This window comes from Lagopus muta, chromosome 1, assembly GCF_023343835.1.
Source record: "Lagopus muta isolate bLagMut1 chromosome 1, bLagMut1 primary, whole genome shotgun sequence".
Taxonomy (NCBI): domain Eukaryota; kingdom Metazoa; phylum Chordata; class Aves; order Galliformes; family Phasianidae; genus Lagopus; species Lagopus muta.
This window is the reverse complement of record NC_064433.1, coordinates 47,337,884-47,365,090: the sequence shown is the minus strand read 5'-3', so window position 1 is coordinate 47,365,090 and position 27,207 is coordinate 47,337,884. Positions and strand designations below refer to the sequence as shown.

Genomic DNA, 27,207 nt, shown 5'->3' with positions numbered 1-27,207 from the left:
CATGCTGATTGGCCGAAACAAACCTGCTGAATCTCATTGGTCAATTCGAAGTTCAAAATAACCGCCCTTAGGGCGTACCGGCAACTACTGTCGGCCTTTGTTCTCTCATTGCAGTGACTCATCAAGCACACAGGAACTTCTGTATTTTTTATTTTTTTAAGGCAAAGATTTATTTTCGCGTACCTTGAAAGCATTCATGCTTATTTAGAAGAAAGACAATAGGCAGTGAACAATGCATTATATAGTGAAGGCAGTACTGAGAGAAAAAAATGATAAAACTAAGTTTTCTTAAGGAAGAATACTTAAAATATGCTTCAATTCTGCTTTTATACTGGATGGCAAGGAATACATTAACTCAGGGAATGTGGATCATTAAGCTTTTTGGAACTACTGCGGTTTTCTTTAAGACGTGCTGTTCAGAATGGAGAGGTTGGGGGCTTCTTCAAAATACGGAAAAAGGGGTGACCTTATGATGCGACCGTTCAGCAATCGCATAAAGTTCCCCGGTGGGGAAAATCCCGGGTCACATTATGTGGGCCCTGTGAGGGGAGCTGATTACTACAGAAATTCCATGCTCTTGGAGACATAAGTGTGCATGTATCGCTCTCTCCCCACAAATCGCTCAAACTTCAAAATATGCCTTTCCTTCAGGCACTGTTTCCCTCAGCATGAAACACAAGAGCAGAGAGGAAGAACAAAACAAAAGCAAAAAAGTACAAAAAAAAAAGATTAAAAAAAAAAAAAAAAGCACAAAAAAAAAAAAGAGAAAAGGACCGGTTACAAACCCCGCGGACGGGACAGGAACATGCGACTGCCGGTGAGCTCGCAGCGCCACTGACGAGACCTGCCGGAGATCCCGCCCAGCCATTGGCTATCTGAAGAGCGCGAGGGCGGGGCGGGGAAAAGCGCTCGTCGCTATTGGTCGGGCCGAGATTCGTTACGCCATTGGCCACTCGTTCCCCGTGAGGACAGCTCCGCCTATCAGGAGCCGGCGGCCGCGCAATGGGAAGGGATATAAAGGCGCGCGGGGGAGCGCGGGCAGTCGTTGCGTGTTTTGATTTCGTGCGAAGTTTGTAGTTGAGCGTCTGAGCGACTGATCGACGATGTCTGGCCGCGGGAAGCAGGGCGGGAAGGCGCGCGCCAAGGCCAAGTCGCGCTCGTCGCGGGCCGGGCTGCAGTTCCCCGTGGGCCGCGTGCACCGGCTGCTGCGCAAGGGCAACTACGCGGAGCGGGTGGGCGCCGGCGCCCCGGTGTACCTGGCGGCCGTGCTGGAGTACCTGACGGCCGAGATCCTGGAGCTGGCGGGCAACGCGGCCCGCGACAACAAGAAGACGCGCATCATCCCCCGCCACCTGCAGCTGGCCATCCGCAACGACGAGGAGCTCAACAAGCTGCTGGGCAAGGTCACCATCGCGCAGGGTGGGGTGCTGCCCAACATCCAGGCCGTGCTGCTGCCCAAGAAGACCGACAGCCACAAGGCTAAGGCCAAGTGAGCCGGCCCCGCGGAAACGCGCAAAGCAGCGAAGTGAAACCCAAAGGCTCTTTTCAGAGCCACCCACAGTCCCGAGAAAGAGCTCGGAATGTCACGACTCGATGAGTGCTTGTGTGGTGTGTTGGCGCGGGGGGGCTCCGGGGTATTCCCGGCGCTGGCTGGGGGGTTTTCTGTCCGTGCGGGCCACGCAGTTCCGGCGGAGAGATGCGCTGCGGTCGGGGAGCCCCGAGTTTTCTCCTCGGCGTCGCTGCCGTGTCCCGACCGCAACCCCAAGCGCTGCGCTGAAGAAGTCGCTCTCCGTCCCGCTCCCGAGCGGCAGCCGCCGCGGGAGGCCCCGCTCGCGCTTTTCGTAAGGGCGGGAGAAACGTTTAGGGAGAAAGGGGCGGCCAACGCGCGGCCGTTGGTCTCCGCCCCGTGCCGCGAGCCCCGCGTACGCGGCCCCTGCGGACGGGCGGCAGGAAGCGGAATAGCCGCCTTTTCCTTATTTACCCCTCCCCCAAATCCCGGACAGGTTCCTGTCAGGGCCGAACCCGCTTCTGCTTCTCTTTTCTCTCTGCCTTTTCGGACGCGGCGCCGAAGGGAGGCGTTGGCTTCGCCCTTGGCACTCCAGCACGCGTCTGATCCGGTCGCTAGCAACGAGCTCGGAAGTCAATAGCGCGCCCTGAAGCGAGGAGCAGCCCGAACGCTGCCCGGTGAGCGCCTGCCTGCGGGGAAGCCAAGGCAGTGGAGCAGCTTGCAGGGGGACGGGAGGACGCCGCGACTAACCCTAATCCTGCGCTGGACAGCAGAGCTACGCAGCTCTACGGTCCGGACACAGAAAGCGAAGAGCTGAGAACGCAGCTGGGAAACGCCAAGGAAGAAGAGCGAAACTATTAAACAAAAAAAATCCCGGCACATTAGGCAAGGTGACACAGCTCTTTGTTAGAACCAAGTGGGCGGCTCTGAAAAGAGCCTTTGGGTTGCTGAAAGCGTGTTTGGGTTGCCGAAACCGGAGACGAGTTTAACCGCCGAAGCCGTAGAGGGTGCGTCCCTGGCGCTTGAGCGCGTAGACCACGTCCATGGCCGTGACCGTCTTCCTCTTGGCGTGCTCGGTGTAGGTGACGGCGTCGCGGATGACGTTCTCCAGGAAGACCTTGAGCACGCCGCGCGTCTCCTCGTAGATGAGCCCCGAGATGCGCTTGACGCCGCCGCGCCGCGCCAGGCGGCGGATGGCCGGCTTGGTGATGCCCTGGATGTTGTCGCGCAGCACCTTGCGGTGGCGCTTGGCGCCCCCCTTGCCGAGCCCCTTCCCGCCCTTGCCTCTGCCGGACATGCTGCGACCGTGAGCCTTCCGACACCAGTGAGGAGCGGGCGCGGCGCGCCTGTGTGTTATGGTGTGGAGTCGGACCTGATTGAGAACAGGGGCGCGGCCCCAGGCGGGGGCGGGAGCGCCAACCGCGTCCTCCTCCCCGGCGGGCGGGGCCTTCTCCTGGCCGTCTTTCTTTTCCCGTCTGCAGTGCATTTCACGTTGCTCGTTACATTCTGTTTTTCACGTCCCTTTATTTTATTTTATTCTTTTTTCTCCTGTGTAGAGTACACTACCTGAAGAATCTTTTTCACTTTATTTTTCTATTGCTTTTCGTTACTTTCTTGACAGCTTTCCATGAATCCCAATATTTTCAGCGTTCAAGTATCAATAGTTGTATGTAAATTACCTTATAGTTCCTAGGTGTGGATTTTTTTCCTGAAAATGATGCCAAACCATTGGGAATCTTCTTTAATTGTTTTTTTCCTTTTAGAATAGCACCAAGTCTTTAATCTGTTCATGTGTTGCTTTTTTGATGGTGGGCACAGTGTATACAATCTGAAGATGTCAATACAGTATATAAAGAGCCTGATACACATTTAATTTACTGATCCCTAGGAACAGCATGACTTTCTTCCCCCTTTTTTTTTTTTATGCCATTAGGCCTGCGTATGCCCCCAGTCCCTTGCAAACCACCAAATATCTAAGAATAAATGATAAATTGCATAAATCGTAACCAGTAATTTTTAACAATAGATTTTTTAAAGGCTCAAATACCATATGTGTGCTTTTAAATGTCTGTGAATTCTGAATGTACTTCTTGTAGATTTTCTTAGTGATTTCTCCTCTGCTTCTTAGGCTATCTCCAATTTCACTTGTTTACACAATATGCTTCTTAGCTTCTTTCCTTTTTAAACAATAAACATAAAACAGTTTTTACTGTATAGACTTGTGGTTTATTTTTCTCTGCAGTGAATTTGTGCACAAATAGTTTTAGATAGAGGTGAAGTTATGACTTATAACTTGCATGCACAAATTTGATCTCTGTACACTTCAACAGCGGGGTCTGCTGTCCAAGACACGAAATGTGGTTGTCAGCTGCAAAATGAACATCAGAACGTAACGCCAGTGGCAACAAAGGCAGAAAAGATTACAAAAGGACTGGCTTTTCCTTTGAGCCTTTCTATGGCCCAGAACTCTTTCAAATTAATGGAGCTTTAGAAAACAAGGTATCTACTTGAAATTGCTGGTACGCACCCTTCCCTAAATCTTGGGTGTTAACTCATGTATTCCAAGCTACTAAGTCAGGATGGAAGCTCTCCTGATTGCTAAGCATCTTAACAGTGTGGACTGAAGTAGGTAGTAGAACTTTGGCCAATTATACCATATTAGGTATTGGGTTTACTGGTATCATTTGTGCTGGGGAATTCCATATACTATTTTTGCCATTTCTAGAAAAAGAACAGGCATTTCAAAGCACATTAAGGAGTGTCCTTGGCTTCTTTCAGCATTGTAACTTGTCTTCTTGCATCATAACTGGAGTTTTGAAAGGGAAATGGCCCTAACCTTACACTTCTGGATGGAGTTCTAATCTGATATTTAGAAAAGTGCTCTTTCTCACTCCAAAACTGAGAACTGGAAAATGATTATTTCTAACTTACACCTATTCTTAGACATATACTGTGGGTTAAGCATATGTTGTTCCTTCTTTTCATTTCCACTCTTGTGTTACAGAGCAAGATTCAGCTGCAGCCATTAGACCTTTATCAAAAGGTCTTTATCAAGATCTCCTTGCTCTTGCTCCTGGAAGGAAAGTAATAATATTTTCACAAATTATTTCAGAATTTCCATTGACACTTCTTTATTCTACATGGGAAGGGAAGGAAAATGGAATGATCATGTCAAATACAACATCTACCAGTTGAAATAGTGGAAGATCAAAGCCTGGGGAAGCCTTCGTACTGTAGCTATCTTAAGTTCTTATGCTAATACTTAAGTTCTTTGCTTTGTAATATATTCTACAATGCCTGAAATTTTAAATTGCAGTCTACAGTGGCTGAGAAATTAAAATATGCTTGGAATACTTGGATAGCTGTAGCATACTATGCCTGAATGTTCCAGTGCAAAATGTAATTGAGTAAAGAGCCAAAGGGAAAAATAAATGATCCAAGAGTTTCTATAACACTCAGCACCTATCTTTTTTTCTTCTTCTTCTTCCTCTTCTTCTTCTTCTTCAATTTAACCTAATTTGTAGAAGAGCTCATAACGTTTTCTCCAGTGAGAACTGGAGCCTTATGTACCCAGCCATCTTCTCTTATCATAAGCTCCTAACACAGTGGATGGGCATAATCTCATATGTAAAAAAAACATTATATGAAGCACTGATGGTTTTGAGACCTCCTACTCAAAACTGTAAATATGTTTCAGTTTCTAAGTAAGTGTAGAAAATGTAATGATAATAAAAGTAATAAATGAATATCCCATTTCCAATCCCAGGAATTTGTGTGCAATTATACCTTTCCTCTGCTTGTGTGAAGTATAAGGCAGAATGTGAATCAATTTTCCTTGTTGTACGAGTCCAGAGAATTGACAGAAAAAATGCCATTTAGTGTAAGAAGTTTGAAAGAAATAGAGAAAGAAAGAGGGAAGAAGCAGATACATAAAAATGCCAATGCACTGTAAAGCTACAAAACCTTGATGCCGTTGTCCCTGGGAGGACATGAGATGTGTGATGGCTGCTCTCAAAGTAATGCTTCCTGTTTCATGATGCTGGCCTGTGATGTCAGAGACAGAGATGGTGATATGGCAGTAGAAGACGAACCTCCCCACCATTATTCCATTACATTTTGTTGCATGTGACAGGTGACAGCAGAAGGACAGACGAAAGCAGGACAGATGACAGCAGCAACGGTGGGTCACCTCCACTGGTACAGATTTTTGTGGGCATGGCATACAGGCTCTTGTTTAACACTGGTGGAAATGTATGGTGATGGTGGTGATTATGCTGAAAAATGTGGGAAATTATTACATACAATATGCTAGCTGTTGTTGTTTAACCTGGAAGGCAGCTACCACATAGCCTTTCATTCACTCCTCTCAGTCCCTCCCGAGTAGAATGAGAAAGAGAATTAGTAATTGTATAATCAAGGTGTTATAATCACAATATAATTGTATAATCAATAGATATCAAGATGTTATAATCACAATATAATCAAGAGAATTAGGCAAAGTAAACAAGGATCACAAAAAGAGAATAAGTGGAAGAGCTTACCCTTGGGTTGAGCTCACCAAAAGACACCAAAAGAGGTGATCTCCAGAAGAGATCCTTCCCCTCTGGTAGCCAGCTCTTAAATAGGTCCAGGAGGGGTGGAGCCAGGCTCCACCCCCTTCCGGCAGCACAGGTGAATTGCCTTCAGCTGTGCTCCTCTGGCTGACTCATGGCTCGCCTCAGGTGATCAATCAGAGGTTCAGGCCGTGACTCAGCAGTTCCCATACAGTAATAAAATAGGACTCGCAGGCTGAGGTCAAAGTTATTTACCAAGAAGAGAAATCTGGAAACAAAAATGGATTTATAAATGCAGTCACTCACCACCTGCTGACTGATGCACAATAACAGCAGGACTGCCTGCTGATCAGCAGTGCAAGCTTTGAACTCCTGATGGATAGACAGACTGGATTGAACTCCCAGGTAGCAGCTGCTCCTTCCTCCAACTTCTCATTGCTTTACAGTGTTCTGCATGGTGTCCCTAATTCAGGCCTCAGGGTCTCCATTACTAGTTTACAACTAACCTTCTCCTCACTGTCAGCACTTCTGAGTCAGTCTCCAGTCTCATCACTAAGGGCCTCAACTCTCTGCACTTTAAGAAATAAGCATCAGGTAAAATCAGAATAAAAAATGCTTTCCAATTTTTGTTTTCACACAATAGGCAATCCTGCAACCTTACATTAACATTTCTGTCATGCTTGTTATCGCAGCCAAAACACAGTTACCTTCATCTTGCAGGCCAAAGTGCACTCTCTGGGGTATCTCACTCAGCCCTGTACTTCTTTCCTCATTTAACCTCCAGAGAATAAAAATTAAGAATGTAAAATCTCTGGAATAATTCAGATCCACAGTTTGATGTAGAGCTTTTGCTTCTTGACTCGTGAGTGACCGTAAGAAAAACTCATTTAAAATTATTCACAGAGGTCATTTGATATTCCCATCTCTCATTTACCAGGACATGCTGTAGAGATGTAGTTCCTGTTATTTCTCAGAGATGGACATTTTCAGCTAAAAGAGTGTGAAATTTCTCAAAGACAGCTGTGCATCTGTTTACTCAGGCTGCTGTGACGCTGAGTTGTGACCTCATTCACTTTACTCTGTTTCAGTTTCTTGAAGCCCAGAATGTATCTGCTCCACCAGCATGAGCAACTAATGATGGCCTTGTATCCAGTGTGTGCAACAATGTTATCACAGACATGCCTGTCAGTGGTTCACACTGAAAAAAGAAAGCAGAATGCTATTGAAAAGGAAGGGGAGAATTTGAAGGTGGAAACAGAGAATTAGTCGGTTTTTATTTAATATGGATCTACCTGGGGAAGGGAAGCTCTTGAAATGGTGTGAGTTTCATTACGTCCCAGATTCTATTTTCACAACGAATTTTAATAAATCGCGATACAAAGACTTCTGGGTTTTAAGATCAAAAGACGGTGTACTACAATGGTAGCTCACGGGTCTCCTGACAAAGCAAGCCTTTCAGGATGCATTGGCAGTGCTCTAACAGGCTCATCCGCCCTCAGGGAGAGGCTCGTTGGTGCCTTGCTCCTGTACAATACTAAAGCAGATGTAAAGAGACGTCGGCTTTCACCCCTCTGCCAGGGTGCCCACCTCTGCTTGCCGACACCGGGGAGAGCAGCGGCGGGCCGAGCGGGCGCCGAGTGGGACGCTGTGTTCGCAAAGGGGAGCGGGAGCCGAGCCCGTGCAGCGGGGCTGGGTTGTGTTACTTGCTCAGCTTTCAAACGCGTTTAAGCTGAGATCAGACACTGAAGCCACTGCGGTATTTGCCCTAATCAGGAGAGGAGCTTCTGAAGTACACGGTTTCATGCCGGCTGTGTGGATTTATCCAAAGGGATACTTTTAATTTAGAAGATAAATAGAATGTTTCCCTCTTCCAGGGTCACCACGGCTCCACTCAGCGGAGTTTCTCGGATCTCTTTCCCTTATTTCTCCTCATTCTAACGGGTAACTCACGTTAGAATGCGGCACCCACGTCCCCTCACGTCCCAGTAAGGAACTGGGCGCGCGGACGGTCAATTTCTGAAGGAAAAAGAGCTTTTTGGACCGACAAGAAACACAACCGGAGCGGCGGCGGTCGGCGGGGCCAGCCAATCAGCACGCGCGGCGCTGCTATAAAGGGGGCGGCGGCGGCGGCCGCGCCATTGTTCGTGGATCTCCGCAGGAGGCGCCATGGCCGAGACCGCTCCTGTTGCTGCGCCCGATGTCGCCGCCGCTCCGACCCCGGCCAAGGCGGCCCCCGCTAAGAAGCCGAAGAAGGCGGCGGGCGGCGCCAAAGCCCGCAAGCCCGCGGGCCCCAGCGTCACCGAGCTGATCACCAAGGCCGTGTCCGCCTCCAAGGAGCGCAAGGGGCTCTCCCTCGCCGCTCTCAAGAAGGCGCTGGCCGCCGGAGGCTACGACGTGGAAAAAAGTAACAGCCGCATCAAGCTGGGGCTCAAGAGCCTCGTCAGCAAGGGCACCCTGGTGCAGACCAAGGGCACCGGCGCCTCTGGCTCGTTCCGCCTCAGCAAGAAGCCGGGAGAGGCGAAGGAGAAGGCTCCTAGGAAGAGAACGCCCGCAGCCAAGCCCAAGAAACCGGCGGCGAAGAAGCCTGCCAGCGCAGCCAAAAAGCCCAAGAAGGCGGCGGCGGCAGCGAAGAAGAGCCCCAAGAAAGCCATGAAGCCAGCGGCCGCTGCCACCAAGAAGGCAGCAAAGAGCCCCAAGAAAGCGACAAAGGCTGCCAAGCCCAAAAAGGCGGTGGCAGTCAAGAGCCCAGCCAAAACGAAGGCGGTGAAGCCCAAAGCTGCCAAGCCCAAGACAGCCAAACCGAAGGCAGCCAAAGCAAAGAAGGCGGCCCCCAATAAAAAATAAATATCCTGAAAAAAATCCCTCTCCTCTGCTTGGCAGATAAAACCCAACGGCTCTTTTAAGAGCCACCCACAGTTTCTCAAAAAGAGCTGAAATGCTGTTTCTTACGGTTCTTTGTGTGTGCGGTTGGAGGCTCGCTTTTTCAGCCCGTCAGACCGCGGTGCAGATCTCCCTCCCTCCGTTTCCCCCGTGTCCCGGGCAGCTGTCCACGCAGCAGCTCACTGCACCACGTCCGAGCCGGCGCGCTGTGAGGAGCCTCACGGCGGCTGTACGGAACCGGAGCGAATCCGGAGGCTTTGTCAGAGTCCCAGCAGCGCTCGCCGCTCCGGCGCTGCGCCGTGGTTGGCGCGCTCTTTGCTCTATGCTCTCCCCATCGCGGCGGATTTCGAAAAGCCCGCGCTGCGCGAGCATTGGCTGCGGCTGGCGAGCTTCTGGGGTGCGCGGGGTTTCCGAGTTGCACAGGCGCTCCGTCTCTGTTCTATCGGGCGGGAATTCAAGTTTTTCTCTCGGCGGAAGAGGTGTATGAACTTAACTGATGCGTGATTGCCTCCTCTGCGTAGGCTTATTTTACTCCCTGTGCGATTAAGACCCCAAGAGTCTCGTTTCTCCCCTGGAAATCGTAGCGCGGGAGTTGCTCCTGGAACTCTCCGCATCGCTTCGGTGCTTAAGCTTTTGCCCTTAGAGCCGCAGGGCTCGGTTCTCGTACGGCCCCCAGCGGAGGCCAGGAGGAGCTCGTGGGGCTCGGAGCACCCCTGCCTGCACCCAGCCTCACCCCTATGCGGGCGACTCGACCGTGTTTAGAGTGTTCCATGCTCTCAGCTGTGCCTGGGGGCTTGATCGGAGAGAAGGAAAAGAACGGGACGGCTGCTTTTCTTCTATATGTAGTATCGTAACTACTGTTTCCTCAGCGGTGAGGAAGCAATTTCGCAGATCTGCTTAGCTTTCAATAAAACGGGTTAGTCTTAGCTCGTTAGCCCACATATCCGAAGTGACTGACCAACACTGGGGGGGCTGCAGTTTGGAGGAGAAATTGTTAGACTGGATTTGCAGATATTCGTTTGTGTTTTGTTTGTTTGTTTGTTTGTTTGTTTGTTTTAAGTCTAAATGTCTGAAATTCCTGTACTAAAGGGGAATGAATTCAAAACAGAGCCTGTGCTTCTGAGATATCTTCCTCAACCGTTGCTGTTACGCTTCTTCTGCATGTCCTCCTAGCACGCAGTTTTGGTCCTTGTTGGGAACTATGACCTCTTCTTCTATGTAACATACAAACCCACACGTGCATCTCTCCTTGTTTTACTTTTCCCCCGAGCTTTTTGGGCTGGCTCACTGTTCACTGACAGCTCCAAGTCCTGAGCTGAGATCCAGAGGTTGGGGTGGAGCTGTGCCTGACAGACTCACGCCTACCGTAAGTTGAAGTTGCTCGCTGTCACACCCACTAATTTTTTAAGGGCTTTACCCCAACTATTTGCAATGACCCAATGAGACTGGGTCAGTTGTGGTTTTCCATCTCTCTACACATGGTCAAAAAGAAGTGGATTTTGGCTGAGTACATTCAAACAACAGGTACAGTGCTGTGGCAAATGTGATGTTAATGGTCAGTCTATTACTTTGCATAGGAGCCTGAAAAAGCAAAAAACAAGCAGTTGCAGCAGGATGGACAAAACAGCATTACACACCCTGCTAATTGAATTGGAAAAAAATTTTGGCCTGGGAGTTGAGTTGGGCTAAATGGCAGTGGTTCTGTGTTGGTGTGCTGTCACCTATCATCTCTATTTGCCCAGAGGAGGGATTAGGGAGTTTCCTCAGGGAAAAAAAAAATAAATAAATAATTTGAGAAGAGGGAACGTGTCAAATGATAATTATTGATTTTTAAGAAAATGCAGTTTGAACATTTATTGAATTCAGATATCTTTGCATTAGATAAGTTTTAGAAGATTAAGGAGTGACTGAACATCACTGGTGATGGAGCACAGCCTGAGTTTGGTAGTACCAGTCTAAGATACCTTTAGAGGAAAAGAGTCTGCAGCTGTGGATTCAGCTAAATGGCCTTCACAGTTCTTGGATGGAGGCAGCTGCCAAATAATCTAAAAGTTCCACAGCACAATAAAGGAATTGTGTGGCTATGCAGGAATATTGAGTGCATCAGCTGTATAGGAACCAGCAGACGGAGTACAAGGACAATAATATAAATATATAGTAATCTGTTAAACTGTGTATAAAAGGTAGACATTACAGCAGAGTAGGTTGCATTTGCTTTGCTGATTTATTCAAGACAACTCAGAGTTGGGTCAGCACCACAGTGGACGACAACCAACTCATGCATCATAACCACTTACATAGTGATACAAAGGACTTAATGTCTACAAAAGTTTCCACTGGGTTCTTCAAGTTCTTAGAATCCATCATTCATAAAGTCCGAAACAAATTATTTCATCAGCACAATCTTCTTTCTTAGTCTCCATTTCTCAGTTTGGTTTCAGGTGTTTGTCTTCAGGTGGTCATGCTCTGCACTCTGCTAGAAAACACAATGTTCCATTTAAAGACTTCACATCACGTAATTTCTTAACTAAAGATCAGCTGTCTCTGTCTATTCATGCAAGCACACTAGAGAAAGTTAATTCTTCACCCTTTGTCTAGCTGTTCTTCATCCTTTGTCTAGTTGTCTAGCTGTCTTTCTACTGATTAGCTTGAGTGCGTTTTAAACCAGCTGTGGAAGGGGTCATGCAGGGGATGGAGCTGAGAACTTTTGCTTCATATTCTGCATCAGTATATTCTTTATTTTACTATATTCTGTGGCAATGTAAATTGCAAAATCATATGACTTAATTCAAAGAAGAAAACACTTATTCTGTTATGTTGTGTAAAGCTGAGTTGGACAGAACAGTATAAGTACTGCCTGAAAACTGTTGTGTGGGGGGTTGTTTTTTTGCTTATTTGTTGGTTTGTTTCTTTACCCAATGGGAAACAGGGAGTGCAGTAGCAAAAAGCAAGAGCTGCCTGAGAAAAATGAGCATGCATGCACCAGTGTAATACATTTGTGGCAATCACACCACTGCAGTTTCAGCCAGTATCGTGAAACAATTTGTTTTCACTCTTCTTCCCTTGGCCTGTGCACTGCTGCTGTGGGGCTGTCAGATTATCTTACCTATGGGAACAGGTGCTGCACAACTCCCTCTTCCTCAAAAATAGATTGTCTTAAACCATTAAGTCCTTGCCACAGGACTGGATTGCCATGTGAATCTCAGGGCCCCACATCAATTTCAGCAGTCCACACTGGCTTCCTAGCAGTTTCCTATTCTGGACACAAAGCAAGCAGATATCTTAATAAATAAATTAGGGGATACTCCTGTCATTTCAATTATCCAACTGCAAATTGTCAAGCAAAGGTTTGATTCTCTTGTTTGTGGTTACATGGAGATGGGACACATCTCACTGTGCTGTGTGACACCTTTATTGGACATCTGGGCATTCATTTATTTTCTTTATTGTGTTAAGTTGCTTTGTGACACTGGGGAAATCAGGAAGAGATAAGCTCAGCTCTGCATGAGCCAAGATGAGCCACGTGCTGAGATCATAGAATCCTTAAAGTTGGAAAGGATTTCTTAAGGTCATCTTGTTCACATCCCCTGTGATGAACAGGGACACCTACAGCTCGATCAGGTTGCTCAGATCCTGGTCCAGCCTGACCTTGAGGAGCAAACTATTCAGGACAGACTGAAAAGTGCTTATCCACTGGCTAAATAAATAAGTAATATTAAACAACCATCAAAACAACAGAGGGAATTACTGATTTTTGTTGTTTTCTTTTCTTAGAATGCTGATGATCTGCTTAGTTTCTAGTCCTTGGGAAAGTTTGCTTCACAGAATGTTTCCTTGCCCATGCTGTCCTTGTCTCTGTCTTTTAGTTGTGTCCTTTTGTGAGAACCATTGAGCAGAAAGTTCCCCAGAGGGTGACTATCACAACCAGGGCTGCTGGAATAGGATTGCAACAGCCCTGGATGCTGGCATAGGATTGTTGGAATAGGATTCCTACAAGACTCGATTCCAGGTCAGGACATCTCAGTTGCCATGGAATATCTATTATGTTTTTTGCAGATTTTATATAGGCTGTATGCTCAGATTAACAATGTCTGTTCTGAGATGAATGGAAGATAGCACAGATTCTTAGATTTCTACAGTGCCCCCACAGCATGGACACTTCCTTGTGCTACAGACTCCAAGCATGTGAATATTTCTGCCTGAAACACAAGATGCCACATTTCAGGAGCTTTAGGATCTCAAGCAAAAATAACATTTTGCCTTTTGTGAATAATTGTGACCTGGGAACTGGATTGGAATCAGGTTGATTTGGTTGATTCTGTGCAACTATTTCATACTGTGAGCTGAGTCACTGGTAACCAAAGAGGAGTTGGTTTATCAGTCAGCAAAGAAAGGCCCCTGCTTAGTGAGGAGCCAGGCTGAGGCTGAAAACACAGGTATCCCCCTTCTGGTTTTAAATACTAAATACTAAAATACTGCTCAAAAGTTAGGAAGAAGGTCAAAAATGGGTTCAAAAGTTTGAATTAAAATGAAGATCTGCTTTCATTTGTTGTCTTTTCCACGGGGTCAACATTTTATTTCAAATTTTTACTTACTATCAAAAGTCTGTGATATTCCAGTACTGGAAGTAGAAAATGAAGAAAGAAAATAACAGCAAAGGAATATTGAGAGTAATGAAGATCTCAGATCAGCAGCACAGACTCAGTAGCCTGGTGAAAACTCTGCTGAAGTAGAATTACTTAGCAGAATGATTTTATTGTAGTAATAAATCAATTACTACTGATGGTCACTTTTCTACCATGAGGTTACAGAATTTTCAATTGGCATCAGTCACTGTAAAGTTGGATGATCTGCTCATATAAGCAGGTAATGCCTCTGCATTAATTCCTGTAACATTTTATTCTGTATTAGTGGGTTCTGTTACTCCTGTGCTTTTACGTTTCTGTTTTTTGCTGCAGTTGTTGTGCTTGAGTATGAGTTTATTCTGCACAGCCTCAGTTTGTCTCTGAAAAGCAGTAAAAAGATCTCTCCTGGATGTTTGCATCTGAAAAACATTGGAGCTAGATTTTTATATAAAGACAGCTGCAACACTGACACAAAAAATCTTTCATGTTGATTTGGGAAAATTGGAGTTGAGTTTTGATAAATGCTGAAATGATGATTACACAAAACTCTGTAAAATATGTATATGCTGTTTTCACACATCTTCTGAGGTTGCGAGCAACCTGAGGTGAATAAAGACGGGGAAAAAAAAAAAAGAAGTCTTTGTGGTATCCCACCCTGAAGAAATGGAGAATAGATGCATACAATCCAAGATTAATTTTCCAGGTTCTCAGAAGGAAGGAGCTGAGTTGTGCAGATGTTATGCATGGACAGGAAGGTGAGGGTAGTAGACCCTGTAGAGAACCCTGAAAGCAGAAGTGAGATCAAAACCAGTTTTGTGCTCAGCTTAAGTTCAGCTGCAGCCACTTGTCACCCAGACACCTCTGAATTAACAGGATTATGCAACAGCATTTCTTTGCAAAGTATGTGCCACAAGTTTCTTTTTCACAGCCCAGATCACAATGCACCCAATTGAGAACTGAGAGGTGCCAGGTCTGTCTATGGGGGGGTCTGTCGATGGGAGATGTGTTCTTTACTTTGCTGGTGTTCTGTCAGTGAAACCCCAATTCTAGATCTTCCCAAGCACTGCAGGGTTTGCTTTACAATGACTCAGGAATGGCTGTCAGGATCTGTGGAAAGAAAGAAGTGTAGAAAAATAGAAAGAGTTTTCTCACTCTCCTCAAACACGAAACATAATAAAAACAAACAAATGTCAGGGCCTGCAGTAGCCATAAAAATAATTCCTAATCTCATTCGGCAGCCAATGTATGCTGTCACTAGCCAGCCAAAGCAGCATATTATTTTGTACTTGCATGCTGAATAATCATGCATGTATGTAGCTGCCCTAGTAAAAGCATACATTGCCATTGCCACTTTCATGTTTCTCTGTTTTCTCCACTGTTCACTATAGGACTCTGTGCCCATTCTATAGCTGGCTGCCTTTGGTCACTTTGTTCTTGGCTTCTGAAAGATGATTTATACTTCTCTTCCCAACATAGAAATTGCATTACTCTTGAGAACTTGAGAACCAGCCTAGTGAGGGGAGACTTTATGCACTCTCGAGGCAAGGAGCCTCTATAAAAGCAGCTGTGTTTCAGATGTATTTTCTCTTCACAAGCATGGAAGAAAAACTAGGACAGCAATAATTAGGATTTTGCATAGAACCAAAACTTCAAAAAACTCAAAAAAGTCTTTTCACTGTGATATTTATTGTGCTACAGTTGCCAGGATCAGAGAGGAATATGAAAGACCAGATAAGAAAATGCATGCACACCTTGAGAACAGATGACAGAAAAGATTTGTTAGCTTGTCCCCTGCTGTCACAAGCTAACAAATCATGTTCTCTTTATAAATCTGTTTTGTTCTACTAAAAGCTCTTAGTTTTTATTTCTCTTTGAATTCTCAACAACTGGGACCCCCATTTGCCCCAGTTTCCTTTGCGTCCCCCAGAAATTTACTGACAGTAGCTGAGGGTCAGTGTGCAGCAACCCAGGAATAGATCCCTAGCTTGACACAGCCAACGTGTGCCAGGCTGCAAACACAACAGGACCACAAGTAACAATAAATATTCCTGTTGAAAGCTAATCCTGATATGTCTACTAATCCTTTAACTCGAGTACTCACCGTATTCTGCCTGGTGTGGCAGAAAGTTTGTTTTAGGCCTTAAACATTGTGTGGCAAACCCAACAAGCTGACATAAAAGCTGTGGATTGAGAGAAGCCAGGCACACTGAAGGAGGGAGGGAAGAGTGAAGATGAAAAACAAAAAATATATATTGCTCATAGATAAATGTTACACTATCTCTATGGGAGGGGAGTGGAGGGGAAAAAGCGTGAAGCCGCTCAGCTTGAGAGGGAGAGCAGTAAAGCAACGTCCACGAGAGGGCAGCAAACACTCAATCATGGTAATGTTTTTCAGCTTTTATGAATCGTTTTCAGCTCCTAAGCAGAATACTCATTGACTGTTGCCACGATCGTTCTTGAAGTTTCTTGTTTGTAACAGAACGTTTTCCATCCCAGAAGAAATCAGAAGAGGTCTACACCTTCCCTTAAAGGATAAAAACACCTTTGTTAGGAATTTAATTTTTCCATCCCTAAAAACAGCCACATGGATATTTACAATACCACAGAAATGGAAAGTTCTGTATATTCTTTTAAAGAACTTTTTAGCTATTGAAAAAGAAAAGGAAGGGAAGGGAAAAAAGAAAGATAGTAAGTAAGAATTAAACTCTCTTGATTAATGTACTTTTTGTGTCACACTCTCCTTGAGCAGAAGCTCAGAAAATGAAGGAAATTGAGATTGTAAAGAAATTCAAGGAAGTAGAAATCAATTGTCAGAAATGCTATTGGATGGATTTTGCTGAAAGAAGCTCCTTTAAAAAACAAAAACAAAAACTACCTCCGAGGAGCAGCTATTTAAAGCATTACAACCATGTGTAAGAATCAGTGCTACTGGATAATTAAAGGAACACTGTAAGGAAAAAAAAAAGTGAAACTGTAAGATGAAATACAGACCCGTATTTCAAAATAATATATACAGATATATAAAGAAATGGAGCAGAAATTTCAGAGATACAATAATCAGGAAACTGCTACAAGATCAAGGTCTGGTTCTAATTGAACAAAATTTTAAAAACAAAATAAAAAATAATAACAACAAGTAACAATAATAATAATAGCAATAATAAAGCCAGATAGTCAACTTAAATGAAAAAGCAAGGTTAGGACCCAAGAAGGAAAACTCACAAGAAAACAACTTTTGTGCAAGCGGGGCACAAATGAGCCCACAGAAAGCAGATGAGGCGGGAAGTAGACCGAGCCCCGCCCCTTCCTCTGCAGTCCCCAATCAGGTCGGCTCTCGCACTACAAATATCCCCGCTCCCCAACAGCCCCCACGCATTTCTTCTCGGTTACCGCGGCGCTCAGCATGTCCGGCAGAGGCAAGGGCGGGAAGGGGCTCGGCAAGGGGGGCGCCAAGCGCCACCGCAAGGTGCTGCGCGACAACATCCAGGGCATCACCAAGCCGGCCATCCGCCGCCTGGCGCGGCGCGGCGGCGTCAAGCGCATCTCGGGGCTCATCTACGAGGAGACGCGCGGCGTGCTCAAGGTCTTCCTGGAGAACGTCATCCGCGACGCCGTCACCTACACCGAGCACGCCAAGAGGAAGACGGTCACGGCCATGGACGTGGTCTACGCGCTCAAGCGCCAGGGACGCACCCTCTACGGCTTCGGCGGCTAAAGTGATCTGACGTTAGACTGCGCTTTTAAAACACCCCAAAGGCTCTTTTCAGAGCCACCCACTTACGCTGGAAAAGAGCTGTGATGCTGTGTTTTTGTTGGAAGGCCGCCTACCGAAGTTGCTGTTATTTAGTAATTTCTTTGAATCTTGTTACTGTTTCACAAGTGTTTATGGTAATTACCATGTAATGCTTTGCATTCTACTACTAGTAGTGAAGTTAGGTTGCCCAGAGGGGGTTAGTTTACTCCTTATCTTCCTCAGTAAATACTGAGCACCCTGCTAATAAAGTATATTAGAAGACATTAATTTCCTTTCTGTTTTTAGGTCTCACAGAGTTTAGTGCAATCTGAAATAGTAATGACACCGTACTTGATCTAAGAATTCTTCCTTTAACGCACTGCAAATCGCTGTTTGGGGAGGATCAGCATATGGGAGTCTAAAAAAGATGCATTATAATGGGGACGGAAAAAAAAAAATAAGAAGCTGATGCAACTTAAGTTTTATTTCTGATGGCAATCCTCAGTGAATTGTTTCTTCATTGTAACCTGGAATAAGTGAGTTGCTTTTTGTTTAGTTTTTTAACTATTTAAAGATTAGATGCTTAATAGAACTTTATTTACAGAAAGAAAACACAAATGAAAACCATGTTCCTAGCAAGGTGTTGTAACAATGACTCCAGTCAAAAAAAAAAAAGGACTTACCAAAAGGATTTTGTCACAGAATTCTTCCTCACTATGCTGGAGTGTTTTTTAATTTCTGTAGCTTTACACCTTTCATTATGAAGATCAAAGGGAAATAAGAGGCAAAATGTTGTGCTTTTTTTGTTTTATATTTTAAAAATACTTATAACCGTTTTCTGCTCATAAATAACTGTTAATAAATGCTCACAGCCACTTCTGGCTTTTCCCCAGCTTCAATACTCACCAGCACAGACAAAGCAGCACCAGCTGCATAGCTCTGACACACTCCTCATGGCTCCAGGATGTCGCTTCTCTGAACATTCTCAAAATCATTATTTTGCTTGATGGCTGTGAGCGCTCATTTTGACTTATGTTGTAAAAATTAGTGTGAAAAAAATAGCAGTAAAGGTTCATGTTTCATCTTTCTACTGTTTATATCAAACTCAGCTACAAACTTCAGTTACACAGTTTGTCTCTGATAGTTGAGAGGAACTGGGAAAACTTTTCTTTGAGGCAATGTGGATAATGTGCCTGTTTCTGTGAGCAGACAAGGAGAACTGTATAGTCTTTTTCTTCTAATTATTCTGTAATAAACGTATCTTAAAAAGAAAAAAAAAAAAGCAGGGGGGGGGAGAAAATATAAAGTATTAAAATCAGGTGACTTTTCGAGAAATTCTCGTGAATTCCAGCCTCCACGCGGCTTTTAAGCTGTCACGAATTCGAGTAGAGGGGAAACCGGAGAAGACCGGATGTGACCTCAGTGTCACAAACGGGGCCCGTGCCTCGCCGTGCACCGAGATTCGAGATTTAGTGGGGATTACCGGCAGTCGCAATTCTATCCTGCTAGAGCGCAGACAGGGATTTTCAAGCGATCCAATCAGGAGGAGGCTTTGAGTCGCCCAATCAGAGGTGGAGAAGCTCTATAAAAGCCCGCGCTACGCGGCTGCTTTCAGCGTCTCCGTTATCAGAGAACAGGACGGGGGTTCTTCGCGATGGCGCGCACGAAGCAGACGGCGCGTAAGTCGACGGGCGGCAAGGCGCCCCGCAAGCAGCTGGCCACCAAGGCGGCCCGCAAGAGCGCGCCGGCCACGGGCGGCGTGAAGAAGCCGCACCGCTACCGGCCCGGCACGGTGGCGCTGCGCGAGATCCGCCGCTACCAGAAGTCCACGGAGCTGCTGATCCGCAAGCTGCCCTTCCAGCGCCTGGTGCGCGAGATCGCGCAGGACTTCAAGACCGACCTGCGCTTCCAGAGCTCGGCCGTCATGGCGCTGCAGGAGGCGAGCGAGGCTTACCTGGTGGGGCTCTTCGAGGACACCAACCTGTGCGCCATCCACGCCAAGCGCGTCACCATCATGCCCAAGGACATCCAGCTCGCCCGGCGCATCCGCGGGGAGCGCGCCTGAGGCGCAGCCCATCCCCCTTCTCTTCCGGCAGAGGCCGAGGCAGCCCACACAGACCCAAAGGCTCTTTTAAGAGCCACTCCATGCACAGTAAGAAGAGCTGAAGCACTGTTCTCTGTGTTTGAGATGTTTAATCCTTGAACTCTTCGTTTCACAGACCAGTACTTTATTTGTAGCTCCAGCTCCTGATACAGTTTTCATTGCACTGAAATGTCTACGGTTAATCACAGTTCACAAATTTCCTGAGTAAATTGAGGATGTAAAGTTTTTCAGTAGGAGTTTCATAAAAGTCTCGGGTTGTAAATTGTATATTTTGCTAGTAATCAGTATATATATTTGTACTTGATCCTTTGCTAGCACAGGTAGTAATCAGGATTCATACAGGGGCTGATACAGTTCTGAGCAATCAGATCCCTGCAGTTAGAATTCTAGGATAACATATTAAGGTAAATACAGCTTTCTCAGTTAAGGACATCTTGAGTACAAGGACTTCTGCTTGAATCTCCATTATCACACACAGAAGAGGGACCAATCTAACAAGGTTTTGTGTCAGTTAAAAATTAGGCTTCAGACTTGCAACAGGGAACAAAAGGAATTTTCCCATGAATGTGGGAAATAATTTCCTGTGTTTTCCCATGGCTCGAAAGCGTGTGCTCTGTACCTGGGTTGTGAGGGTACAGAACAGATAAGGAATGCTGAAAATTGCTAGAGCAGTCACCTCTTGCCAGCAGAAGTTTCTCTGTGGTATTTGCATTTTCCCTTAGACCTGCTTGCTGTATGGTCAGTCAGCATTCCAACAGAAACAGAAAAGAAGACAGTATGTTGCTCAGCATACAGGGTAGGCAGCAGCCCCAAGTGAGCACTGATTTGTTCCTTCTTACTCCACTCTGTCCCATGAAGCTCCTCAAAACAGTTAATACCCGCATTGGAGATATCTTATTTTGAAATTAAATTGCAATGGAAGTACAGAACTACAGTGTCACCAAGCTTTGAGTGCAATGGCTGTGATCTCTGTAACGGACAGAGAAGCTATGTTTTGATTTTCTATTTCAAACAGAATGTGTATACACACACACATATATACATATACACACACTGAATGGTTTCCATATCCACTTTTGGGAGTGGATTCCACTGACTGCTGTCTGTTAGCTCCACGCAGTGCCTGGGCCTGCACCATGCCAGGCAGCAGTGCCTGTCCAGCAGTGTGCTCTGTATTCATACTGTGACCTCCCTCATCACTTTCAGCTCTGAGTGTTCAAACATTTTAACCTTCGCTAACCTCAAAGTGGTACCTAGCTACAAAGCAATTCCAGCTGAGAAAAAAAGTCTGTTCCTGACATGGAACAATAAAAACAAAAATTATGTAGCCTACTGTCCATAGTCTTATAGTCAGATATATATCTAATCCTTTAAAATTACACTTGTGAACATTCTCTGTATGTTACTCCAACAGGAGCAGTTTCCATTTATCAGATTTCCATCCCTTGCTCCTCAGGTGTTAATGTGTAAAGAGATAAAGTCATTTTTTCAAATTGATCATCCCTTATAGCAACACTGGAGTCACAGAGGGCAGAGTTAGACAGAATAACTAATCCGTGTCGTGCTGGGACAGAGGGAATTGAGAAAAAATTAAAGGGATACTGAGTGAAGGAAATGCATACATACAAATATGCATATACACACACATATCTACATATATAGTTTTCTGTATGTATGTTCTACATCCCTGTCTGGCTTTCACAACCAGGCATTGCCATTTGCCATTTTCCTTCCCCTTTGTATTTCCTGAAGAAAAGAAGGCTGTGGGGTGACCTCATTGCAGCCTTTTGGTATCTAAAGGGAGCCTACAAACAGGAGGGGAATCAACTCTTTGAAAGAGTAGATAACAGCAGGACAGGGGAAATGGTTTTAAGTTGAGGGAGGGGAGATTTAGGTTGGACGTCAGGGGGAAGTTCTTCACTGTGAGAGTGGTGAGGTGCTGGAACAGGCTGCCCAGAGAGGTTGTGGATGCCCCAGCCCTAGAGGTGCTCAAGGCCAGACTGGATGAGGCCCTGGGCAGCCTGGTCTAGTATGAAATGGGGAGGATGGTGGCCCTGCATGTGGCAGGGGGGTTGGAGATTCATGATGCTTGAGGTCCCTTCCAACCCTGGCCATTCTGTGATTCTGTATCTATGGTTATGCTATGAATATGTCCTGTCCCTGGCCTCTTTTATATCCCATGTGTTATTTCTGAAACACCACACTCCGTGAATCTTGCTGTGGGGTTCCCTAGATGCCACACTCACATAACTATGTTCTCCCTGGAGACCAACATGGATGATAACATTACAGCAGCATGTGGGATAGGCCACACTTCGTTATCAAAGGCAGAGGAAAAGACACCCTAAGAACAAAAGTCATGGGAATCCAAATGTTTGATTTGTGAATGAACAGAAATATGAGTTCACCGAGATATTGAAAGGCTGCGCCTGCAAAACTGAGCACAATGCAACGGGAAACCAAAGCAATTCAATACCAACTTCAATTTTCTGTCTACAGAAGTCTAATGAACTAAAATCTAGTAAACATTGATCCTGTCTTCCTACTTGTATTCATCTTGTTTCAATCTTCTTTGTTTTCATTTTTTTTTTTTCTTTTTTTTTTTTCCCCCCCTCCTTTTTTCTTTTTTCCAAGTTCCCCTGTTGAAAGATACTCAGGCCAATTTATTCAGGTCCCCAAGTAATAAATCAAAGATAAATAGCAATTTAGATTACTTGAATATCCTAGTTGTCCCTAATACCAGCCTTTATTAGTGATTTTGCTTTATCCACTAGAACACTTACAAGTCTATTGAACCATTAAGATTTTGACTGTATCCCAGCACAAGCAACAACTGAATGCATTTACAAAGAAAACACTGAAACAAATTAAATTAGTTATTTGATACACAAACTCAAATAATACCTACCTTTAATGTTCCTTAAAAGTACAAACTCCTGCAGCAGACATTAAAACTAGACAAAGGGCCAATTTGCAGTGAAATAAAAGAAATGTGGAAGGTTACTTTTACCTACCGTGTGATATAGCTCTCACACTAGTATTTTAGCAACAGATGTGTCAAAGCCCGAATTAATGCATCACTTAATACCGTTTACACACATTAAAAAAAAAAAATACCCCCTCAAGATCTGTATTGTATAAATAGTGCTTACAGAGAAAGCAGAATGCTCCTTAGAGGCACTTACAAACACTTTTTCTGCACAATTTCCAGCACCCATCCATAGGGAAGACGTAAGGAACACAAAATGACTACTAGTTTCTATAAAGCAGTCCCATAACTTTACAATACCTTAAATAAAGTTGAAGACGATGTAATTGAAGTATGCAGTTATTAGTAAGCAGTGTCACAGCTCCCTTGAATGGCAACGTGGTGGCTCTTAAAAGAGCCTTTAGGGTGCGGGGATGAAAGAGATTGAAGGACAGCGGGCCTCAGGCGCGCTCCCCGCGGATGCGCCGGGCGAGCTGGATGTCCTTGGGCATGATGGTGACGCGCTTGGCGTGGATGGCGCACAGGTTGGTGTCCTCGAAGAGCCCCACCAGGTAAGCCTCGCTCGCCTCCTGCAGCGCCATGACGGCCGAGCTCTGGAAGCGCAGGTCGGTCTTGAAGTCCTGCGCGATCTCGCGCACCAGGCGCTGGAAGGGCAGCTTGCGGATCAGCAGCTCCGTGGACTTCTGGTAGCGGCGGATCTCGCGCAGCGCCACCGTGCCGGGCCGGTAGCGGTGCGGCTTCTTCACGCCGCCCGTGGCCGGCGCGCTCTTGCGGGCCGCCTTGGTGGCCAGCTGCTTGCGGGGCGCCTTGCCGCCCGTCGACTTACGCGCCGTCTGCTTCGTGCGCGCCATCCCTCTGACACAGCCGAGTAAACCCTCAGGAGCACCGCCGAGAAATGGCAGCGCGCTGTGTCCGTGGCGGATTTTATAGTATGCGCCCCTCTCTGATTGGCTGGCTTGGAGAGTCTGTTTTTATTGGATGCTTTCAAATTCAAAAAGTGCGCCTAGAAAGCGCGCCACTTCCGTTACCGGCTAGTGGTGCTCACCTTCCCCCCACTCTGTAGGCGCTCCTTTTGTGTTCAGCTGCGCCCGATCCGAGCGGCGACTCCCATACTGGGTCACAACCTGCACAAAGTTCCCCCCACATAGGAAAGATGAACCTCTACTTGCTGTTTCTCGAGTGCATGAGATACGGACATCCTTTTTATTTCGGCTCATATGTACTCGAGTTTTGGCTAAAAATGCGATACAGCAGTTTCTCGGCAGGAACTCACTCCTGGCAGATCCGGTTGCATAAAGAGAATTTGGTGTCGTAGTACCAAAGCAGCACACGGTGGTACCAAGGTGCCTTCCGGCCGCTGCGATTCAAGGAACGGTGCTCCCAGCGTCTGGGAACTGCTTACAGGACAAAGAGTGCTGTGCACATTTCTTGGCTGGAAAGCACTTGAGCAGATGCTGTTTCGGGTGAAAGGAAACGGCGTAGGGAAAGCAGATGCAAGGAGTTGCACTGCCTTCAGCAGTTTTACACTGAAATACGTTTGTAAGTTTTAAAACACACGCTGAGAATACGAGGCGTTTTTATATGATTGGGAGATCTAGTATCATTTCGGTATTTAGAAGTGTATGCTCCCGAGACGAACAGCCGTGCCCAAACCCCTCCTCCATTCTCTTCCCCCGACCGCCTTTCAGCACGGCCCTGTGAAGAACACAGCGATCTGAATACGAATCCGCCCCTACATGCCTTGTTCACACCCTCAGCACCTCGAACGGACCCTTAGGGCTTCGCCAGCGCCTGCCCCGGCACGGAGCTCAAAGAGCCTCTCCCGCGATTTAACCAAATTTCTCAGTGAAGCAAGCGCTAAAGCCGTCAGCTGTCTATCCGGCTGTTGATATGGCTGTATATATTCTCTTCACTTCTGAGTGACGATCCCCAATCTGATAGAGAAGCGCAGTTTCAGGTAACTACTTTAGTACTTTAATCTTAACAAGGCCACCTAGCAAACTATTTACACATCAAAGTTGTGAAAAAGTGGTTTTAGTATTAAGTCATGACTAGGTTGAAGGGACACAGCTCTTTTCCAGCGTAAGTGGGCGGCTCTGAAAAGAGCCTTTGGGGTGTTTTAAAAGCGCAGTCTAACGTCAGATCACTTTAGCCGCCGAAGCCGTAGAGGGTGCGTCCCTGGCGCTTGAGCGCGTAGACCACGTCCATGGCCGTGACCGTCTTCCTCTTGGCGTGCTCGGTGTAGGTGACGGCGTCGCGGATGACGTTCTCCAGGAAGACCTTGAGCACGCCGCGCGTCTCCTCGTAGATGAGCCCCGAGATGCGCTTGACGCCGCCGCGCCGCGCCAGGCGGCGGATGGCCGGCTTGGTGATGCCCTGGATGTTGTCGCGCAGCACCTTGCGGTGGCGCTTGGCGCCCCCCTTGCCGAGCCCCTTCCCGCCCTTGCCTCTGCCGGACATGCTGAGCGCCGCGATAACCGAGAAGAAATGCGTGGGGGCTGTTGGGGAGCGGGGATATTTGTAGTGCGAGAGCCGACCTGATTGGGGACTGCGGTGAGCGGGCGCGCGCGCGCGCTGGCGCAAGAAGGAGGGGGAAGCCTTCCCGCCGTTTTTGCTGCCTCCCGCATGGCGGGTGATGACGCAGCGCCCCCAGTCAAACGCTGAGTTGGGCTGTAAGGATTACACCCTCTCAAGTGTATACTCCCGACTTAGTAAATGGTCCTAAGAATCGGAAAGTGTTTTTCCTCCCTTTATCAGTATTCGTGTAAGCCTTTTACAAGTATGTCCTTTATTTTATTATTTTGTACCACCCCATGTTTGTTTGAGTTACTTTAAATTCCCAATGTTTTCTCACTGTTGTTTATTTATTATTTTCTCCTTTTATTTTTTTTTTCATGTTTTTAGAATTTAATAAACTTTTTTTCAGAAGTTTTAGTGTTTTGAAATGTTGTTATGCTGCCCTTGCACTTGGGCGGACTTCACACATTTGTGCTGTCAGATTTTCTAAAATACACTTTTCATTGCTTGATTTCTATGTCTAAAATAGGGAAATTGATACTCTTTCCTTTCTTACACAGGCAAGTCCGAGTCCATTAGCTTATATTCATCAGAAGATAAAATAGGAGATTTTTCAGATAGGTATATTGATATTAAATTGTTATCACTTTTCAGTTTGGCTCATTTGTTTGGTTTTGTAAGAACAGGGTTATCATCTCTCAAGTTTGATTTTATTCTGTCCTCTCAAGTATAATTTCAACATACTATTTTCAAATTCTACTACAATTAGAACATAAATCATTTACTGAGCTGCTAGGTCCTGAACTGTTCAACTTCAGTCTGTTCAACAATAAAGGAATTTAATTCTGCCGCATAGCTGAAGGAGGTTTTTGTTCAAATTTTGCTGAAGTGTTAGACTTAAAATCGGAGATAATTATCCTGACTATTCAAGAAACAATTCAAAACATTGTTTCTTACACTATCCTAAAATATTTTCATGGTCAGTATCACTTCTATGTCCTTTTCAGCTGCTATAGTTCACTTATTAGAGGCATCCACTTTTTTTTTCTTCTGTTATCTTTAACAACTATGCCTTTGGTTGCACAGATGAGGAGTAATGCCTAGCTTCTAAGTAATCGTATAATTTGTCATAATCTAAATCCCCTTAGATTTGTTGCAGTCCTCCTCAAACGTCCTTTCTCTATGTCGGAGGAGTTACCACGTATCTGCTGCTGTTTGTATTCTAAAGAACTGTTGTGCTTGTTTGTTTCTAAGTTAGTTATTATGTTTTTTCCCTTACTTACAAGTTCCTCATTAGCAGCAGAATGCTGTATTCCAGAAGTCTTCCCTCTCTGCTCCTCAACCCCCGCTAATACCTGGTAGTGACAGTGCTCTAGCAGTAGCATTTGCCACTTAAAAAAAAAAAAAATATTTAGTACATACATATACTGAAGAAATATTCACAAGGTGGATTCAAGACATTAATTCTGCAAGGCAGAGGGAAATGACTGTGGTGCATTGAGAACAACCCCTATCTGTCCGTATGATCTTTGTAGTCATCTTTTGGATTACATTTGCAAGTTCTTGGCTGCCATGTTCATACATCGGTTTTCTTCATCCTGTAGTGAACTAATGTGATGTTTTCTCATTTGTGTTTAAAGTCTTGCACTAGAAAGGACTTCTGGAGGGATTTGTATCTGCACTGGAAACCTTGGAGTTACAAATTAGAATAGACAGTTATCCATTAATCCTGATGTTAGGAACAAAATCATTAATGAAATGGAAATGGAATTTCAGATATCAAATCTCAAATCAATATTAGACAAAAACAAAAAAACAAAATACTGCCAGACATTATACTGTAGAAACATGCGTGAGTAATCTTCTGGAAAGCTGTCTGTACTTTTCAAGCTAGCAGTTTGCAGTGTTTTATCAGTATTGGTGAATTGGTACTTCTTGCACTGACAACTCATGAACAGATTCTACTTCATACTCTGCTTGAAATATTATCTGTCAGTTATGAAGAGGAATAAAATGGAATTGTGATCTTCTCTTTGTGAATGAAAAAGGTCATACAGACCCTAACTTTGCATTGCTCCATGCTCCTGTTATCAGCCATGCTGAAAACATATCCAATCTCACCTGGGCTATCTGGGGAAATGAAACAGACTTTTCCCTTGAAGTGAGAACGCAGGCACTTGTGGCAGACCAGCCCACTTCATAACAGAGAGGAGAAGAGGAAAAGAAAACTAATGAGCCTTGGTAAAGAAAGATGAACTTATGTCAACACCAGGGAAACTGGAGAGTAATTGGTTTAAAA

At 45.6% G+C, this 27,207-nt stretch overlaps 10 protein-coding genes across 10 annotated transcripts in view; 6 read left to right on the top strand and 4 right to left on the bottom strand.

The window, feature by feature from the left end:
* LOC125690211 (histone H2B 1/2/3/4/6) overlaps positions 1-27,207 on the top strand; it is a 108,230-nt gene that overhangs the window by 37,287 nt on the left and 43,736 nt on the right. The window lies entirely within an intron of this gene.
* Positions 1-27,207, top strand: part of LOC125690121 (histone H2A-IV-like) — a 79,217-nt gene that overhangs the window by 15,006 nt on the left and 37,004 nt on the right. The gene's annotated exons all lie outside the window — the stretch shown is intronic.
* The window catches only part of LOC125690220 (histone H2B 1/2/3/4/6), a 54,877-nt gene that overhangs the window by 16,097 nt on the left and 11,573 nt on the right, over positions 1-27,207 (bottom strand). The gene's annotated exons all lie outside the window — the stretch shown is intronic.
* Positions 1,063-1,568, top strand: LOC125690173 (histone H2A-IV). Its single transcript, XM_048938291.1, has one exon. The coding sequence runs from the start codon at positions 1,104-1,106 to the stop codon at positions 1,491-1,493; it is 390 nt and encodes a 129-aa protein (XP_048794248.1). The 5' UTR covers positions 1,063-1,103; the 3' UTR covers positions 1,494-1,568.
* LOC125690125 (histone H4-like) lies at positions 2,354-3,008 on the bottom strand. Its single transcript, XM_048938151.1, has one exon. It carries the CDS (start codon positions 2,991-2,993, stop codon positions 2,493-2,495), a length of 501 nt encoding a protein of 166 aa, XP_048794108.1. The 5' UTR covers positions 2,994-3,008; the 3' UTR covers positions 2,354-2,492.
* Positions 7,422-9,981, top strand: LOC125690095 (histone H1.03). Its single transcript, XM_048938078.1, has one exon. It carries the CDS (start codon positions 8,227-8,229, stop codon positions 8,902-8,904), a length of 678 nt encoding a protein of 225 aa, XP_048794035.1. The 5' UTR covers positions 7,422-8,226; the 3' UTR covers positions 8,905-9,981.
* On the top strand, positions 16,920-18,556 carry LOC125690286 (histone H4). Its single transcript, XM_048938440.1, has one exon. The coding sequence runs from the start codon at positions 16,969-16,971 to the stop codon at positions 17,278-17,280; it is 312 nt and encodes a 103-aa protein (XP_048794397.1). The 5' UTR covers positions 16,920-16,968; the 3' UTR covers positions 17,281-18,556.
* Positions 18,568-19,411, top strand: LOC125690153 (histone H3). Its single transcript, XM_048938259.1, has one exon. It carries the CDS (start codon positions 18,953-18,955, stop codon positions 19,361-19,363), a length of 411 nt encoding a protein of 136 aa, XP_048794216.1. The 5' UTR covers positions 18,568-18,952; the 3' UTR covers positions 19,364-19,411.
* Positions 22,016-23,266, bottom strand: LOC125690139 (histone H3). Its single transcript, XM_048938185.1, has one exon. The coding sequence runs from the start codon at positions 23,240-23,242 to the stop codon at positions 22,832-22,834; it is 411 nt and encodes a 136-aa protein (XP_048794142.1). The 5' UTR covers positions 23,243-23,266; the 3' UTR covers positions 22,016-22,831.
* On the bottom strand, positions 24,348-24,858 carry LOC125690272 (histone H4). Its single transcript, XM_048938432.1, has one exon. It carries the CDS (start codon positions 24,849-24,851, stop codon positions 24,540-24,542), a length of 312 nt encoding a protein of 103 aa, XP_048794389.1. The 5' UTR covers positions 24,852-24,858; the 3' UTR covers positions 24,348-24,539.

Coding starts and splice junctions, on each gene's coding strand:
- LOC125690173 (XM_048938291.1), top strand. CDS start 1,104: ATGTCTGGCCGCGGGAAGCAGGGCGGGAAGGCGCGCGCCAAGGCCAAG.
- LOC125690125 (XM_048938151.1), bottom strand. CDS start 2,993: ATGCACTGCAGACGGGAAAAGAAAGACGGCCAGGAGAAGGCCCCGCCC.
- LOC125690095 (XM_048938078.1), top strand. CDS start 8,227: ATGGCCGAGACCGCTCCTGTTGCTGCGCCCGATGTCGCCGCCGCTCCG.
- LOC125690286 (XM_048938440.1), top strand. CDS start 16,969: ATGTCCGGCAGAGGCAAGGGCGGGAAGGGGCTCGGCAAGGGGGGCGCC.
- LOC125690153 (XM_048938259.1), top strand. CDS start 18,953: ATGGCGCGCACGAAGCAGACGGCGCGTAAGTCGACGGGCGGCAAGGCG.
- LOC125690139 (XM_048938185.1), bottom strand. CDS start 23,242: ATGGCGCGCACGAAGCAGACGGCGCGTAAGTCGACGGGCGGCAAGGCG.
- LOC125690272 (XM_048938432.1), bottom strand. CDS start 24,851: ATGTCCGGCAGAGGCAAGGGCGGGAAGGGGCTCGGCAAGGGGGGCGCC.